General features: G+C 42.9%; 1 protein-coding gene across 1 annotated transcript in view; it reads right to left on the reverse strand.

Moving 5' to 3' along the window:
• Positions 1-14,728, reverse strand: part of SLC7A14 (solute carrier family 7 member 14) — a 122,993-nt gene that overhangs the window by 38,680 nt on the left and 69,585 nt on the right. The window contains exons 3-4 of the mRNA XM_050778264.1: positions 2,200-2,436; positions 12-229 (exon numbers count right to left, since the gene is read on the reverse strand). Of these exons, the coding sequence (XP_050634221.1) occupies positions 12-229; positions 2,200-2,436 (455 nt within the window). The remainder of the gene's footprint in view (positions 1-11; positions 230-2,199; positions 2,437-14,728) is intronic.

The raw sequence follows: 14,728 nt of genomic DNA on the forward strand, positions 1-14,728 counted from the left end.
AATAAACTTACCCCTGACCAGCCGTGGGGCAAGAACTGGCCCTCTGCCCAGTATTTCCCATTGATGAAGAAGAGGCCTGCGATCATGATGAACACCCACACCGCCAGGTTCAACACATTGAGAACATTGTTGAAGCCTACGGAATTTTTCACCCCCAGGGCAACAATGATGGTCACGATGACTGCGATCAACAGAGCCAGAAGGTCTGGGTATGATTCTTCACCTTTCCCTAGAGAGGAAAGACATGATTTGACATTGTCTGGAGGGAAGAAAGGGCCATGCAAACTCCTGGTCCTACCCCAGTGCATCCGCACTCAGCTTTAAGAAGGGCAGTGAGTCTGTAAAAGGAACTGTGTGTGTGTGTGTGTGTGTGCACCTACACATGCCTATGCTGTAGTCCACAAGCAGATACAAGTGTCTATTTGCAAATGAGCAGAATTTGGTAGATAGGTAAGATGATCTGATATCCTGGACCAAAAATTGGGCTATATGGTGTGACATTACACAGCGCCTATGGAAGCATGGCACAGAACATTTGAAGTGGGAACCGACCTGGGATATTTGGGATGCATATTTAGGTCTAACATGTTATTTGAAAATTGTTTTTATCTTCATTATTGTTAATTTTACAGTCAGTAAAATTTCCATCCCATTCCCAAACCTTTTCTTTATCAACACATTGAAGAATGTGTGTCTTTGAAAATGATGGGAACAGGGGTTTTCTGTCCTTTTGTGTATATGTGGTTGCAGAGAAAAAAATAACCAGTGAACACGCCCTGCCTGCTTGGTTTTGCCCAACGGCCAGTGGACTCCTGCCCTCTATAGAGTGGAAAAGGCACTGACTCAGCTGTCAGGGGTCTTGAATTTCAGCTGTACTTTTGCCCATAGCCAGATGTGTGGCCTTGGGCAAGTTGACTTATCTCTCTGGACCTCATTTGTAAAGCGATGGACATGAATGACCTGATTTTGGAGGACTCTTTTAGACCTAAAATTCTATACAATCAGTACACTGAACAGGTTTGTTCTTTATATTTTTATCTTGTCATGGTACTTGGGTGCTCAGCATTTTTGTCAGTTCTTTTGAGATAGGAACATCGAAGTCAGATGACTTGACACAGCCACAGGATCATTCCTTGGAAGTTCTGAGGCAAGATTCCAGAGCTTTCTCAGCTATTGTTCAGCTTTCCTCGAATTTGAGTTTATCAGGCATCAAGATGGAGAGTGGCTGGGCGCAGTGGCTCAGGCCTGTAATTCTAGCACTTTGGGAGGCCAAGGTGGGTGGATCACAAGGTCAGGAGTTCGAGACCAGCCTGGCCAACATGGTGAAACCCCGTCTCTACTAAAAATACAAAAATTAGCTGAGCGTGGTGGCTGAGTAGTAATCCCAGCTACTGAGGAGGCTGAGGCAGGAGAATTGCTTGAACCAGGGAGATGGAGGTTGCAGTGAGCCGAGATCATGCCATTGCACTCCAGCCTGGGCAACAGAGCAAGACTCTGTCGCAAAAATAATAATAAAAAAAAGAGTGGATGGCAAATGATGGATGGAGCCTGAGGTCTCATGGTATTTGTTATATGAGCTTCTGATGGTTTAGCATTCACTATTATATTACCCCTTCCTGACCTCTTCTAGGCTGGAACCCTTTTTACTCATTAATTTTTTTTCATTGAAATTTGGAAAAAAAATCTGATGAAACCACTGGAGAAATTGCTGACAGTTCTTTTTTTTCTGCATTGGTTTTATTTTTATATAGCTATTGACATGCACATGTATGGTTTGTATCCTTTGACATATGATATTACATTAAAACATAATCCATGTTATTACAAGTTTCCCTAATCATCCTTTTAATTGCTAGCTACATAGTATTTGTCTGCAATTTACTTAGTCATTTGCCCACTGTAGAATATTTAGGCTGTCTCTAACTTTTTGTTATTGTAAATAAGGATGTGATGAGCATCTTTTTGTATAATGCTTCCATGGACATTAGAATTATTTTTTAAGGATAGATTCATAGAGAAAGGATTACTTTGCAAAAAAAAAAAAAAAAAAAAAAAAAAAAAAAAAAAAAAAAGAAAGAAAGAAAAGAGATATACTTAAGGCTTTTGATACATTTTGCCAAATTGCTTTCTGAAAGGAGAACTCATTTATGGGGCTTGGTAAGTTTGCATGTTGAGGGTAGGAGGATGTGGCAGTCTCACCCAGGCCATTGAGGGTTCCCACGCTGTCTGCCATCCAGCGGCTGATGGTGTGGTTGGCCAGTGAGTCAAACATGCTGCTCAGAGCACTGGCTCCGGCCGCAGTGCCAATCAGGTACTCCAGGATCAGGTTCCAGCCAATGAAAAATGCCACAAATTCCCCAACAGTGACATAGCTGTAGGTGTAGGCAGATCCTGTGGTCTTGGGGACTCGAACTCCAAACTCTGCATAGCAGACGCCTGCAAGGGACAGACATACACAGATGGTGGACTTCAGGAGAAAAGCTGACATCCTGTGGCTAACCATCTTGGGTAGAGAACATACTGAGACTCTCTAGGATCTCAGAACAAACACACAAAGTTTTATGTATGTGAATCGACTCAAAGCCAACTCTTACCTCTTCCAACCTCACTTCTGAAAAATGCGAACTTGAATGACTAGCAAGGCAATAAGAACTAATTCTACTGAACTGTTGTAAACCGTTCTTTATTTAGAAAATATTCCACTTGTGTGTGTCTCTGTCATGTTCCTTAGGTGTCAGATATCCGGTGTGAACATGGGCCCAACTCATTACGACCCCCACACTTGATGGCACCAGGGTGATATTATGCACAAACTTCTTCTCTTTTGGTTTTTACATATTATAGAAAGTGCTCCTCATTTGACAGTGATACTTTGAGCAATCTGTGAAAATGGCGTACTATATCTAGGGGGTAGATAAAAGATGCAAATATAAATACATTGCTAATTATTAACAAGGAAATTTAGCACGTGCACAAAAGGTAATTTAACAAACACTTCTAGAGTCCTACCATGTGCATGGCAGGGTGTGAAGCACTGGGTATAAAAAAGACAAATGGCATATGCCCCTGCCCTTAAGGGGAGAGAGGCCATCAGTGCCCATTGTAGGCTGTGTAAGCTTGACAATCTAAAAATGTATAACAATGACAGGAGAGATGTGAGACATGTACTTAGAGGGTTTTGAGGCATATGTAGGGATTAATTGGATGAAGAAGGTGGAACATGAGGCAAAGACATGGCAGAGAGAGACAGTATGAAGTATTTGAGGGGAGGGGAGTGTGCACCGAGATATTAGGAGGAGACGAGGCTGGCCAGGTAAGCAGAGCCACGTGTTTTACAAAGTGGGTTCAGGGCCCACTTCCACCAGAATCATCTATTGAATCCTAATTTCAGGAGCTAGGAATCAGGATGCTGCATTTTATCCAGCTCCCCAGGTAATGCATGTGCCAACTTGTATCTGAAATGCACTGGAATATTGCTTCATTCTTTGATGTAATTAGATAATAAATTAGAAAGAGATTGAGAACATATCAAACTTCTGGGAGTTGGGAGAATTTCCTATTTTGTGCTAGGAATTCTGGGTGTGGGCCAGTGAGTAGGGCAACGAGTTGGAGGACAGACATAGGACAGCTTGGAGGAAACATACCAGGGGTGGGATGTAGGAGGATGTAGGAGGGAACTCAAAGTCAACTTTACCTTCAGTCCCAATTTTGTTAAGGGCCAACCCTGAGGTTCTCTCATCACAAACCAGGGAACAATAGTTCACACTTTTGTGAATAAAGAGAGCAGGTTTCTTCTCCTTTGGAAGGGGATGAAATCAATGCAAAGAAGCAAAAACAGAGATGTCAAAAGCAATGGCATAATAAATGATTCCATGCGATGTACTATCTCTTCCTTCCCCTCCATTGCTTCAGTTGTCAGGGTGTCTACATGGAAGAAGCACTGGACCAGTTATGCTGGGCTCCTGTTTCTACTCCACCCCTATAGATTCAGCATCCTTGTTTTTAAAATAAAAGTGCTACACCAAAGACTCTCTTAAGGATCTCCTAACTCTGACACTCTAGGATTCTATCTGTTATACTGAATTTTGTAATATTTTGCTGCAAAATCTATTGAGCACAACTTAGCTTTTCTTTTACATCAGCTACAGTATTGTTCGGTGTTATGGAGATGCTCTCAGGGATAGTGAAGCTGTTTGTCTCTACATATAAACAGTCCAGGCTGTTATTTATTTTGAGTTCCGATGTCAGCCCTCCTCCCCTTGCTTTGTAAATATAGCTTTCCATCATCCTTGATATCAGACTGTCAGTTGTTACTTCTTGTTGCTGTCCCAGTGCTTACCTGGAGCAGTCAGACCACCTCTTTTCTAAATTGCTACTTCCAACGCCTGATATTTAAATTGTTAGAGTGAGTCTAAAATTAAGAGGAAATGGTCTTTGAAGAAAGGCCTGAAGAACTCTTCCATGGGGAAAGTATAGAGTGTGCATGCATTAAATATAAGAACCTGATGATATTTTCTTGAATGCCGTGTGTTTTCAGGGTTCTCGGGAGTTGAGTTTGCACGTATGGATTAAGTTGCTCTTTTAGTGCTGTGTGAGGAAGGAAGTGAAGAGGCAACTCACTTCTCTGCTTTGGTATTGAAGCCACAGCATTACCCAATAATTCCTGCATTCTATGAGCTTATTCTCATCACCCAACTTTACCACCTGATATTATACAAGATTTATAAGTAAAATCTTTTCCAGATGATGCTTTTGAAGTAGGCATTGATTTGATTGCAAATTTAATTTGGAGAGCCAATATTGTGGAGTCTGTGCAATCAAACATTCTCTCCATAACATTAGATCAACAAATTAAATTTAAAAATACCCATTTTGCCACCAGAATACACTTGCCAAGGGTAATTAGCAAATAGCCAAGTCTTCCTTAGGTCTTATGAACGGACCAGTCCATTGCTGTCTGAATCAGAGAAAGAGGCCCTGGCTGTGCATGGTATAAGGAGCATTTGGAAACTTAGTCATTTCCCAAGGTCCTGCTGGGGTCCTGATGACTATAGTTTGGGGAGAACAGTGGGGAAATCAACCAGGCACTAACCATACAAGACAATTTCTGCTCCAAGAAATCATTGTTTTGGACACATTGTAAAAGATCTTATAGTATTTTAAAATCTTTTTGATTTGTTTGTATGGAGAAATTCAGACTTAGAGTGGGCACTAGAGAGAGTCTAGCCTGGCTTTGAAGTTCACTGGTGAGAACTGAATGTTTACAGCCTCATATATCCTGAGAAAAATGTTCTCGTTCATTCAACTTTTTCAAAATATCTGGTATGTAAGAGAAACACATTCAAGAGTATCTTTCTAATTTCACTAAGAAATTAAAAGCATGGAAACGGAAACCTTTTTTTTTCTTTTTTTTTGAGATGGAGTTTCACTCTGTCGCCCAGGCTGGAGTGCAGTGGTGTGATCTTGGATCACTGCAACCTCCACCTGTTGGGTTCAGGCCATTCTCCTGCCTCAGCCTCCCAAGTAGCTGGGACTACAGGCATGCACCACTATGTCTGGCTACTTTTTGTATTTTTAGTGGAGATGGGGTTTCTCCATGTTGGCCAGGCTGGTCTTGAACTCCTGACCTCAAGTTATCCGCCTGTCTCAGCCTTCCAAAGTACTGGGATTACAGCATGAGCCACTGTGCCCAGGGAAACCTTGGTTTTTATCCTAGATTATCTAGGGTCCTAGGTTACTGAGTATTGAGGGGCCAGTTACCCTCCTATGGATGAAATGAGGCGGCCAATTAGATATGGTTTAGGATCCCTTCTGGTGCATCACTCTTTGGTTTTACAGCTAAAGTCAACTCTTAATCATCTATTTAGTGAGGGAAGCCCTGTAGAAAATACTGTATGAACCAATGGTTCTCAGTAAAGGTGGTGTTGACTCCTAGGGGAATTTTGGAAATATGTGGGAGTGTCTATGGTTCTCATGATGAGTGTGAGCACTTGTGGCATTAAGTGGACAGGGGCCTGGGCTGTTCGTCATTCTGCAATGTGACTGACTCACAGAATGAAGCTTTGTCTTGTATCATACATGACTGCTGATGGCCCCAGTGGACATTCATTTAAGTACAAACCTGTTTATAATTTTTGAACTTGAATTTGTCTCCATTTTACATATACACACAAAGCATTTTTTTTGCATGGCTTTTTAGACATTGAATTTTCCAGGACTGCAACAGCTGGGTAAATTGAGAGACAGTTGTCATTTGTTTGGTTTGGAATTTACCGAGTTGATCATCATTTTGGAAGACCATCATCAACAACAACGTTATTCATGGTCTTTGAGCATCGAATGACAGACCTATATGAGTCTACATTTGTGGCTGTTGTACTCACAGTGGTTCTACAAATGACTGCAAACATCTGACGACTTCCTCGCATCTCCTAATGTACGCATGCCCCAGCATTCACATGTTGGAATAAATATTGATTTTATTCAAAGTTACTTTCATTTGATTTATCTTTCATACTCAGGACATATTTAGTTTTTAAAAAATTAAGTGCATAGGAAGGTAACCATCTCTAGCTTTCATCCAGAATAGTAGAGGAAGCATTACAAAGTATTTATTACCAAAAATGAATCTGGGTGTACTAGGGTAGAGAATCACTGTTTTAAATGAGAGATCAATTGCCGGGCGCGGTGGCTCATGCCTGTAATCCCAGCACTTTGGGAGGGCGAGGCAGGTGGATCCCCTGAGGTCAAGAGTTTGAGACCAGCCCGGTCAACATGGTGAAACCCTATCTCTACTAAAATTACAAAAAAAATGAGCCAGATGTGGTGGCGGACGCCTGTAGTCCCAGCTACTCTGGAGGCTGAGGCAGGAGAATCGCTGGAACCCAGGAGGCGGAGGTGGCAGTGAACTGAGATTGTGCCATTGCACTCCAGTGGGGACAACAGAGCAAGACTCTGTGTCAAAAAAAAAAAAAGATTAATGTATAAATAATATTGACTTAATTTTGTGAATCCATTAAAAAATTTTGCCCCTGAGTTACCTTTCTAATCATATTTGCCTTATGCTATTATCAGAGTGATTTTACATTTTGTGGTCATCCACCAAGTGATTAGAGGGAGAGGCATATTGATTTCAAAAGTACTTATTCATATAGCTAGAGATAATCAATATGAAATCCAATGTTTAGTGCAGGCAGCCATCAGTGAGTGGCAGAATGTTGCAGACCACATGATGGCGATTTTCCCTTAGTGTTAGTCAGAGATGGGAAGGAAGTCTAGGTCTTTGAGAAATATAAAGGATTTATTTCAGCAGGACAAGAGGTAAGAAGCCTGCAAGTCTGACACCTTTTCAGTTACCCATCATATAAATCTATTGTAAACATATTCCTATTTATATTTTGTCCCATTTCTAGTGTTTTATATTTCTGTACCCAGAACTATTTGTGGTTAAATTCATAATTAGCCAGGCTAAAAATCAATTAGACTTGGAGAGAACTTCCACATTGAAAAGTGGGTTGGGACAAGGTACCAGGAGATTCTCGATTTGCAATATTCCTTTTAATCCTCTTATGTGTATCCCAGATGATGTGTGATTTGGGGTTTCAGAAAAATATAGTCCTTTTCAATGTGATTTTGCTTTCAAGTTAGAGTCTATGATTCTATCATATATATATGTGAAGAGCCAGCCTTAGGTTTAGTACTTTCAGACAACCTACATACAATGTTGACCTTTCCAAACTATGCTTAACATAGCACAATCCAACAGCAAAGAGAATCATGACATGCTTCTCCCTCTCTAATTCTGTTGAGTCACTTGCAGCCTACCTGGATTCCCTATAACCCTTTTAGAACCAGGAGGCAAAGCTTCTCCTTCTTAAGAGAGTAAAGGAGAAAGACCCAGCTGGGAGTAGGCAAAAGGAGGTAAATCCATTTTTAAGTGGAGAAGTTTTTCCACTTAAGGGGGAAGTTATTGGAGGTACAGTTTCTATAATATGATGAATTCAATGATTATCTTGCCTGATCATAAGTGGAGAAAGGCTTCTCCACTTAAGACATGAATTTCCCTCCGCATTCCAGCAAAGAAAGCCATTAGATAAATAAGTACTTTTAAATAAGTGTACTTTCACCTGGAAGGATTAAATCTAGGGGTTATTCACACTTGAATGCCAATTACTCTACTCAGATAGACAGATTTTCCCATTAATACGTAGCTTATCTTACTTTGACTATTCCCTAACATACTTAGCCGTTAATTTAAGAGTTTCCCAAATAACTTTTGACTTTCTAATTTCCTTCCTTCATTCCACACACATTAAGTGTCTACGAAATGAGGCACTGTAATGAATGACAGAGACACAAACGGTGAGACAGATTTCCTGATCTTGAGGCATCTATATTTCAGTCAGGAAAGAGTTTAATAAACAAACAGCTGATTCCACGCAGCCAGCATTTCATACTATCGAGCATTTATGAGGTGTTCTTGGACCCCAGTGCGGTGAGCGTGCTTCTTAGGGAGCAGGGTTCTTTGGTTGCTATGGAAGCAGGGAGACTGGGGGAGGGAGCCTTTTAAGCTACTTCTTGGAGGGTGAGCTGGGCTTTGCCATTCGAAAAAAACAGAGGAAAGGGTGGTTTCAAGCAGAGGAAAGGTGTAGCTGGGCTGACACATGCAGGCTACTTTGGAGATTGTGGAAGATGAACCTGCAGAGGTGGACTGAGATCGAGTGATTGAGGGGGTGGGACCTTTTTGATAGACGGGAGGACTAGCTGAAAAGGACTGTACTTGTTCATCTTCTTGTATAGTTTAAAGCTCTTTCTTAGTTGTAGAACTTTTTTTCACACACAGTCTTATTTGAGAGCCCAATACATAAATAGGTGAAAGCAGGTGGTTCCTTTTGAAGGGGTGGGAGAATGGAGGTTGGTCTGCTCAAGGTCTCCTTCATCCCATACCTGCCCAAAGCCCCTGACCCTCCTCTGTGGACCCCCAGGGCTGTACTGAGCATGGGAATGGGAAGGGGTGTCAGTTGCTCATCAGAGTTGTTTTTTTATATTATAGATGATGCATTTGAGCCCCAGATCTGAAGCTGTGTATTCCATTAATGGCAGAGTTTGGGCTAGAACTGAGGTCTCCTGATACCCAGCCTTAGGAGCTTTCTAATTCACTTATCCATTTATCCCATGCACTGGTAAGGTATCATCTCTATGCATCTATATCAGCTTTTAAGGATTCAAAGGTGAACAGGAAGAATATAGTCTCTTTTTTGTGGGCCTTATAGTATCATGGAGGAAACAGACCAGAAAACCAACCAGCCAGAAGGACTGTCCAAAGGGAAAGAGGCTATCAGAAATTATGAGAGGGAGTGGAGGCAGGTGTCCGAGAAAACAATTTGCCAACTTTACAGTTTCATTCAGGCCTCTGGGATCAGCAACAACTGGTTGCTCAGAGATTCGGTCAGGCTGCCTTGAGTGGACCATAGGTCACTGATACCAGGCCCTATTAGGTTTTGCACATACTGTGTCTTATACTTCACACTGGGTAGGCAGGAAGGTTGGGGTGGGCTGATCTAGGAAATGGACGAGGTCAGTGATTTCTCATCCATGAAATCAGTTCTTCCCAAGTACCAGCTATCTGCCATCTGCCAGACACAGGATGGAATCAGCCGTTGGCCCACATTTGTGAAATTCACTACTTAGGCCCAAACATGTCTTTAAGAAAGTCCTCACCAAATATAGCATTTTGCTGAGTTGTTACTTATTTTCTTCTCATTTTCTCACTTTTCTTAAAACATCCCTTTTCCTTTTATAAAGCCACAGCAGGGCTAAGACATGCCATATATGTAGCTACGGTTGCTAGTCCTGCCTAAATGTAGATGGGGAGTAGGGTATGAAGAGGAATCACAGGACTTCAGAGAGAAATGAAGTGTGAATTCTCTCAGAGACGTTTATTTTCTCCATGACACCGAGTTCCATATGGTGGGTAATGCAGTGTCCCCATTATTGCTGTCTTGAGAAGCAGGTTGCTGGGTTAGGAGAAACATCTATCCAGGCCCTGTCATGGTGCGGCTGGACCCAGTGAACCTGCACTGATGTCCTTGGTTAGCCAAGAAAACTGTGGGTTTCTTTTTCAGGGAGTGACTGGTCAGGTGCTCTGTCCCTTCAGCCTCACTGCTACTGTCTCTTCTACTTGAGCAGCCTCGGTCACTCCATCACCTGTCAGGGAAGCCCAGGCAATTTTTATGAATGTGTCTGGAGGAAAAGTAATTTGTCTGGGAATGCCTATGTTTCTTTGTGTCTAAGAAGAGACTTATGATTTCTCTGCCCAAGCAGGCCCCATGTGGACAGTAACCACCTGTGTTTAGGGGACAGGCAGCATCATTAATCAGGGGTATATGACACCATCAGTTATTGAACCTGACAGGGCTCCAATTAAAGTTGGGTAGGGAATAGAGAACTCCCAAGTCCTCCAAACCACAGCACCAATATATCAACATATAAACAGGTAGGAAATAAGTTGTCCTTAGAGTCAGAGAAGTCAGCCCCCCAAACAGGTCAAGGAAGTTTAACAATTTGTTGATTAAATGTAACCAACTGGCTGGGCGCGGTGGGTCACGCCTATAATCCAAGCACTTTGGGAGGCCGAGGTGGGCAGATCACATGAGGTCGGGAGTTTGAGACCAGCCTGACCAACATGGCAAAACCCTATCTCTACTAAAAATACAAAAATAAGCCCAGTGTGGTGGTGCATGCCTATAATCCCCGCACTTTGGGAGGCCAAGGTGGGTGGATCACCTGAGGTCAGGAGTTTGAGAGCAGCCTGCCCAACATGGCAAAATCCCGTCTCTACTAAAAATACAAAAACTAGCTGGGCATTTGGTGGGCACCTGTAATCCCAGCTACTCTGGAGGCTGAGACAGGAGAATCGCTTGAACCCAGGAGGAGGAGGTTGCAGTGAGCCAAGATCATGCCACTGCACTCCAGCCTCAGCGACAGAGCAAGACTGTGTCTCAAAAAAAAAAAAAAAAAAAAAAAAAAAAAAAGAAAAGGATGTAACCAACCTATCTGTTTACTCTCTTCTCTAGATCTCCCTCTATGAAAATATTTTGGAGGCTATTGAAGGTACAGTCTCTATAATATGAGGAATTCAAGTATTATCTGGTCATGCTGTTGTTAATAATCATCATCAATGTACATTGTTTAACTTGATTGCTTTATCAAATGATAAGGATGATGGTAATTGATGATGATGGTGATGATGTTGCTCATGTGGTTACTTTCAACTAAACAATCCACAGGGTTATCTGTGCCCCAAGCCCGTCTTCTGGCCCAGATTGGTCCTTCTTCATTGTCGAAGTGGCAAGTGGGCTGGAACTGTCCTTTTCTCTGCTCCTAACATTTTTATGTGGGTGGCTTCAGGTTATCATCAAAGGCCACCTTGGAAGGAAAAAGTCACTACAAAAGGGAAAGGCGAAGGCACGTGTTTTCTTGGCATCTACCTATGCTAGACTCACTGTACTTGGTTTCACATTTGATGCTTAGACAAGCTGGGAGAGAATGCTAAGGCCAGCATCAGCAGCCCCTCCTCTCCTTTAGGAGAGGGAGTGAGGTGTCATAGAATTCACACAGCCTCTGGAGAAAGACCCAGAGAGCGGTTATGACAATGAAGTAAGATGTTGCACACAGATCACTTTGCCCAGTGCCTGGGCATACTAAGTAAGGACAAATAGGCTGGGTGCAGTGGCTCACGCTTGTAATCCCAGGTCTTTGGGAGGCAGAGGCAAGTGGGTCACCTGAGGTTGGGAGTTCGAGACCAGCCTGACCAACATGGAGAAACCCCATCTCCAACAAAAATACAAAATTAACCAGGTGTGGTGGTACATGCCTGTAATCCCAGCTACTTGGGAGGCTGAGGCAGGAGAATCGCTTGAACCTGGGAGGTGGAGGTTGCGGTGAGCCAAGATCGTGCCATTGCACTCCAGCCTGGGCAACAGAGCGAAACTCCATCTCAAAAAAAAAAAAAAAAAAGGACAAATAAAATTATTGCTATCTGTGGTCTGGAGCTGGTCAGCCAATTTCATTGACCCTGTTTCCCTACCTGGAAAATGGTGATGGTGATACCTACTATGCAGGTTGCTATGGGTCATCAAAGGACATGTGTTATAGTTCCTGACATATGGTAGGTACTCCTTCAGTGGGAGCTTAGGGCTATTATTCATTGACAAGGAAGAGGAATCCCAGAGAGCTTTACTTAGCAGTAGTCTGTGGAGTATTTATACAGGAGCCTTTGCCTCAGAGTGGGATAAAACAGGTTGGAAGCAAGCATTGTTGGCTGATGGTTTTAGAGTCTCAGAGTTGGTAGGAAAATTAGAAATCATCTAGATTCTAGACCAAGCCCTAGGTGTGCTCAATGCACTTATAAAACAGAACTTGGAGAAATTTCTTCCTAGGTTTGAAATCTTTAATCTAGAAACTTCTTGTTCTGTTCCACAACTGCAGTTAGAAATTGTGAGGGTGAAGAGAAGTTTCCCATTTTCTCACTCAACTTCTCTTTGTGAGACCTACTGCCTCTCATCCAGAGGACTCTTATAAGTGGACTAAAAAGGCTTTGTGCAGAAAAGGAAAGGAGACTTGGAGTTGAAGTGACAACCAGCAATTCTCTCCCACCTGAATATTTCTCAACTCATCACTCTCGGGGAGTAGGCAGTGTCCCATTTCTAAAGCAGGTGAAAGTGGCACCAACAGAGATGACAGATCTCAGAAGATTCTGTGGGGGGTCAGCCATACCCCCTGCCCTGAGAATACAATGAGCTGGGTTCAAGGTGAGTGCTGAGAGGACCCACTGCGCCCTCACATGGCTTCCCCAGCCCAGATGAGGAGCAGGCGAATGGGGGTTCCACAGGGAGGGGACAAATTCTCAGAAGATGACCAGGGAAGGGGAGACACAGCAAAGCTTTGAAGGGCCTGCACCCGCTCTGTGGGGGGCTGTCCCAAAGCCATGAGAGACCCTTCATGACAGGGATGCCAACGCACAGGGAGGGGAAGAACGGGGCCAGAGACTCCGGATTTAGGAGGCTTGTGGGAGGGAATCTTTTGGTGAGGTGGATGTGGTTACAGTGCCTACTTCTGGTTCTCCCCCATCCTGTGAAACAAATTTCTATCACTTTCACCTCCTTCCTTCTCCTCTCCCCTTTTCTACTCCCCCACCCCTCAGAACTCTAGGCGGATTCAGCCTTCTATAGGGCACATGTGTACAATTTGCATTTTATGGCGTGAGTGTTGCCCCCTGCTGCTGATCCATGAGGATGGAAGGTTGGCGTGCGCTGGGTAAACTGCGGCCGCAGTGTCTTCTGTGCACAACTGATAAAGGTGGCAGTTACTGTTCTTCCAAAGAGCCTCACCTACATGGTCCTGATGGATTGTTTATGGCTAAGTAGCTCCTACTGAATGCAACAGCAATGGAGAGTTTTGAGCTAAATTTTGAACAAGAGAACTCCAGTGAATGGAATAGTGACTCCCTTGGATACACTGGGGGGCTTCTTGAAAGAGGCTTTCCCACCAAGGAAAATAGCAAGTGCCCTCGGCTGAGCTTATAGTATTTTGCCACATAAGCACTCTCCTAATTAAAATAATCTTAGAAATGTTTTCAAAGGAGCAGGTGTTTGTATCTATGCTTCACATGTAAGAGAAACTCATTATACTGCTTATTTTTCTTTAAAAAGTCTAAGAAGTGATAAGCTAGGGCATTTATAAACAAACTCTCAAGAGAAATTAATATAGCCAAGGGCTATTGTTGAATTTATTCCAAGTAGGAAATGTCTGAAGAGTTAATAAGATCTACAGATATATTTGTGCAAATATGTGTATATGCATATATATGTAAATGTATACATTATATAAATGTTTTCAATTACTTTGTGAGGGACTTATGGCCAGATCTATGAGAGTGACCAGTGGTGAGGAATAATATATAAAATGTTTGTGATGCATATTAGCAAATAATTGTTTTTCACATACGTACTCATGACTCTTAAAAAGGCATAGGCACAGGTTGTGTCCAGGACAAATGGATTCCTTGGGTTGTTAAATAAAGGATCCATTCTCTTGCTTGCTGTTTGCTCTTCTCCATGCTAATGCTACCCTTTGCACTGTGGTGTTTGCCTTCATTACACCCCAGAAATTGCCATCTCTAACCCACAAGCTGTCAACAGAATGGCCTTTTATCAGTGTCCCTGCAGCTTGTGATGCAAACACTTATTCCCTCTCTGTTCCCTTGTGTAAGAATCTGTTCTTCCTTTGGTTTCACTCGCTTTCTTCTGCCCACTTCTTTTCTTTTTTCATCATTGCTTCTTATTTATCCATCTCCATCTGTGTGTAGTCATTTAACAAAGTTCTCCCTTCAGTTCTTTCCTCTCCTTGCACCCTTTGCTTTGGTGATCTCACCTCCTTGCCAGGGCAAGTGTCAGGAGCTCTTTGATTCCTTGGGGTGGCTGTGGCTCCTTGTCTGCAGCCTCTGTGAACTAGCAACGTGAGGAGTGGGCCAGAGTGTTCAAAGTAGATGGCCTGGCACATGCAAAGCTCCTGAGCTGCTGTGATTGGCCAGTTAGACTCCACTCAGAAAGTCTACCTGTGCAAACCTCTGAGGGCAAGGGCTGGTGTTTGGCATAACTCCTCTTCATGAGTTTTCATCAACATTCCTGTCTCAGGTGTTTTCTGTGGCCGTTGGCAGGTACCATGC

This window comes from Macaca thibetana, chromosome 2 (assembly GCF_024542745.1).
Source record: "Macaca thibetana thibetana isolate TM-01 chromosome 2, ASM2454274v1, whole genome shotgun sequence".
Classification (NCBI taxonomy): Eukaryota; Metazoa; Chordata; class Mammalia; order Primates; family Cercopithecidae; genus Macaca; species Macaca thibetana.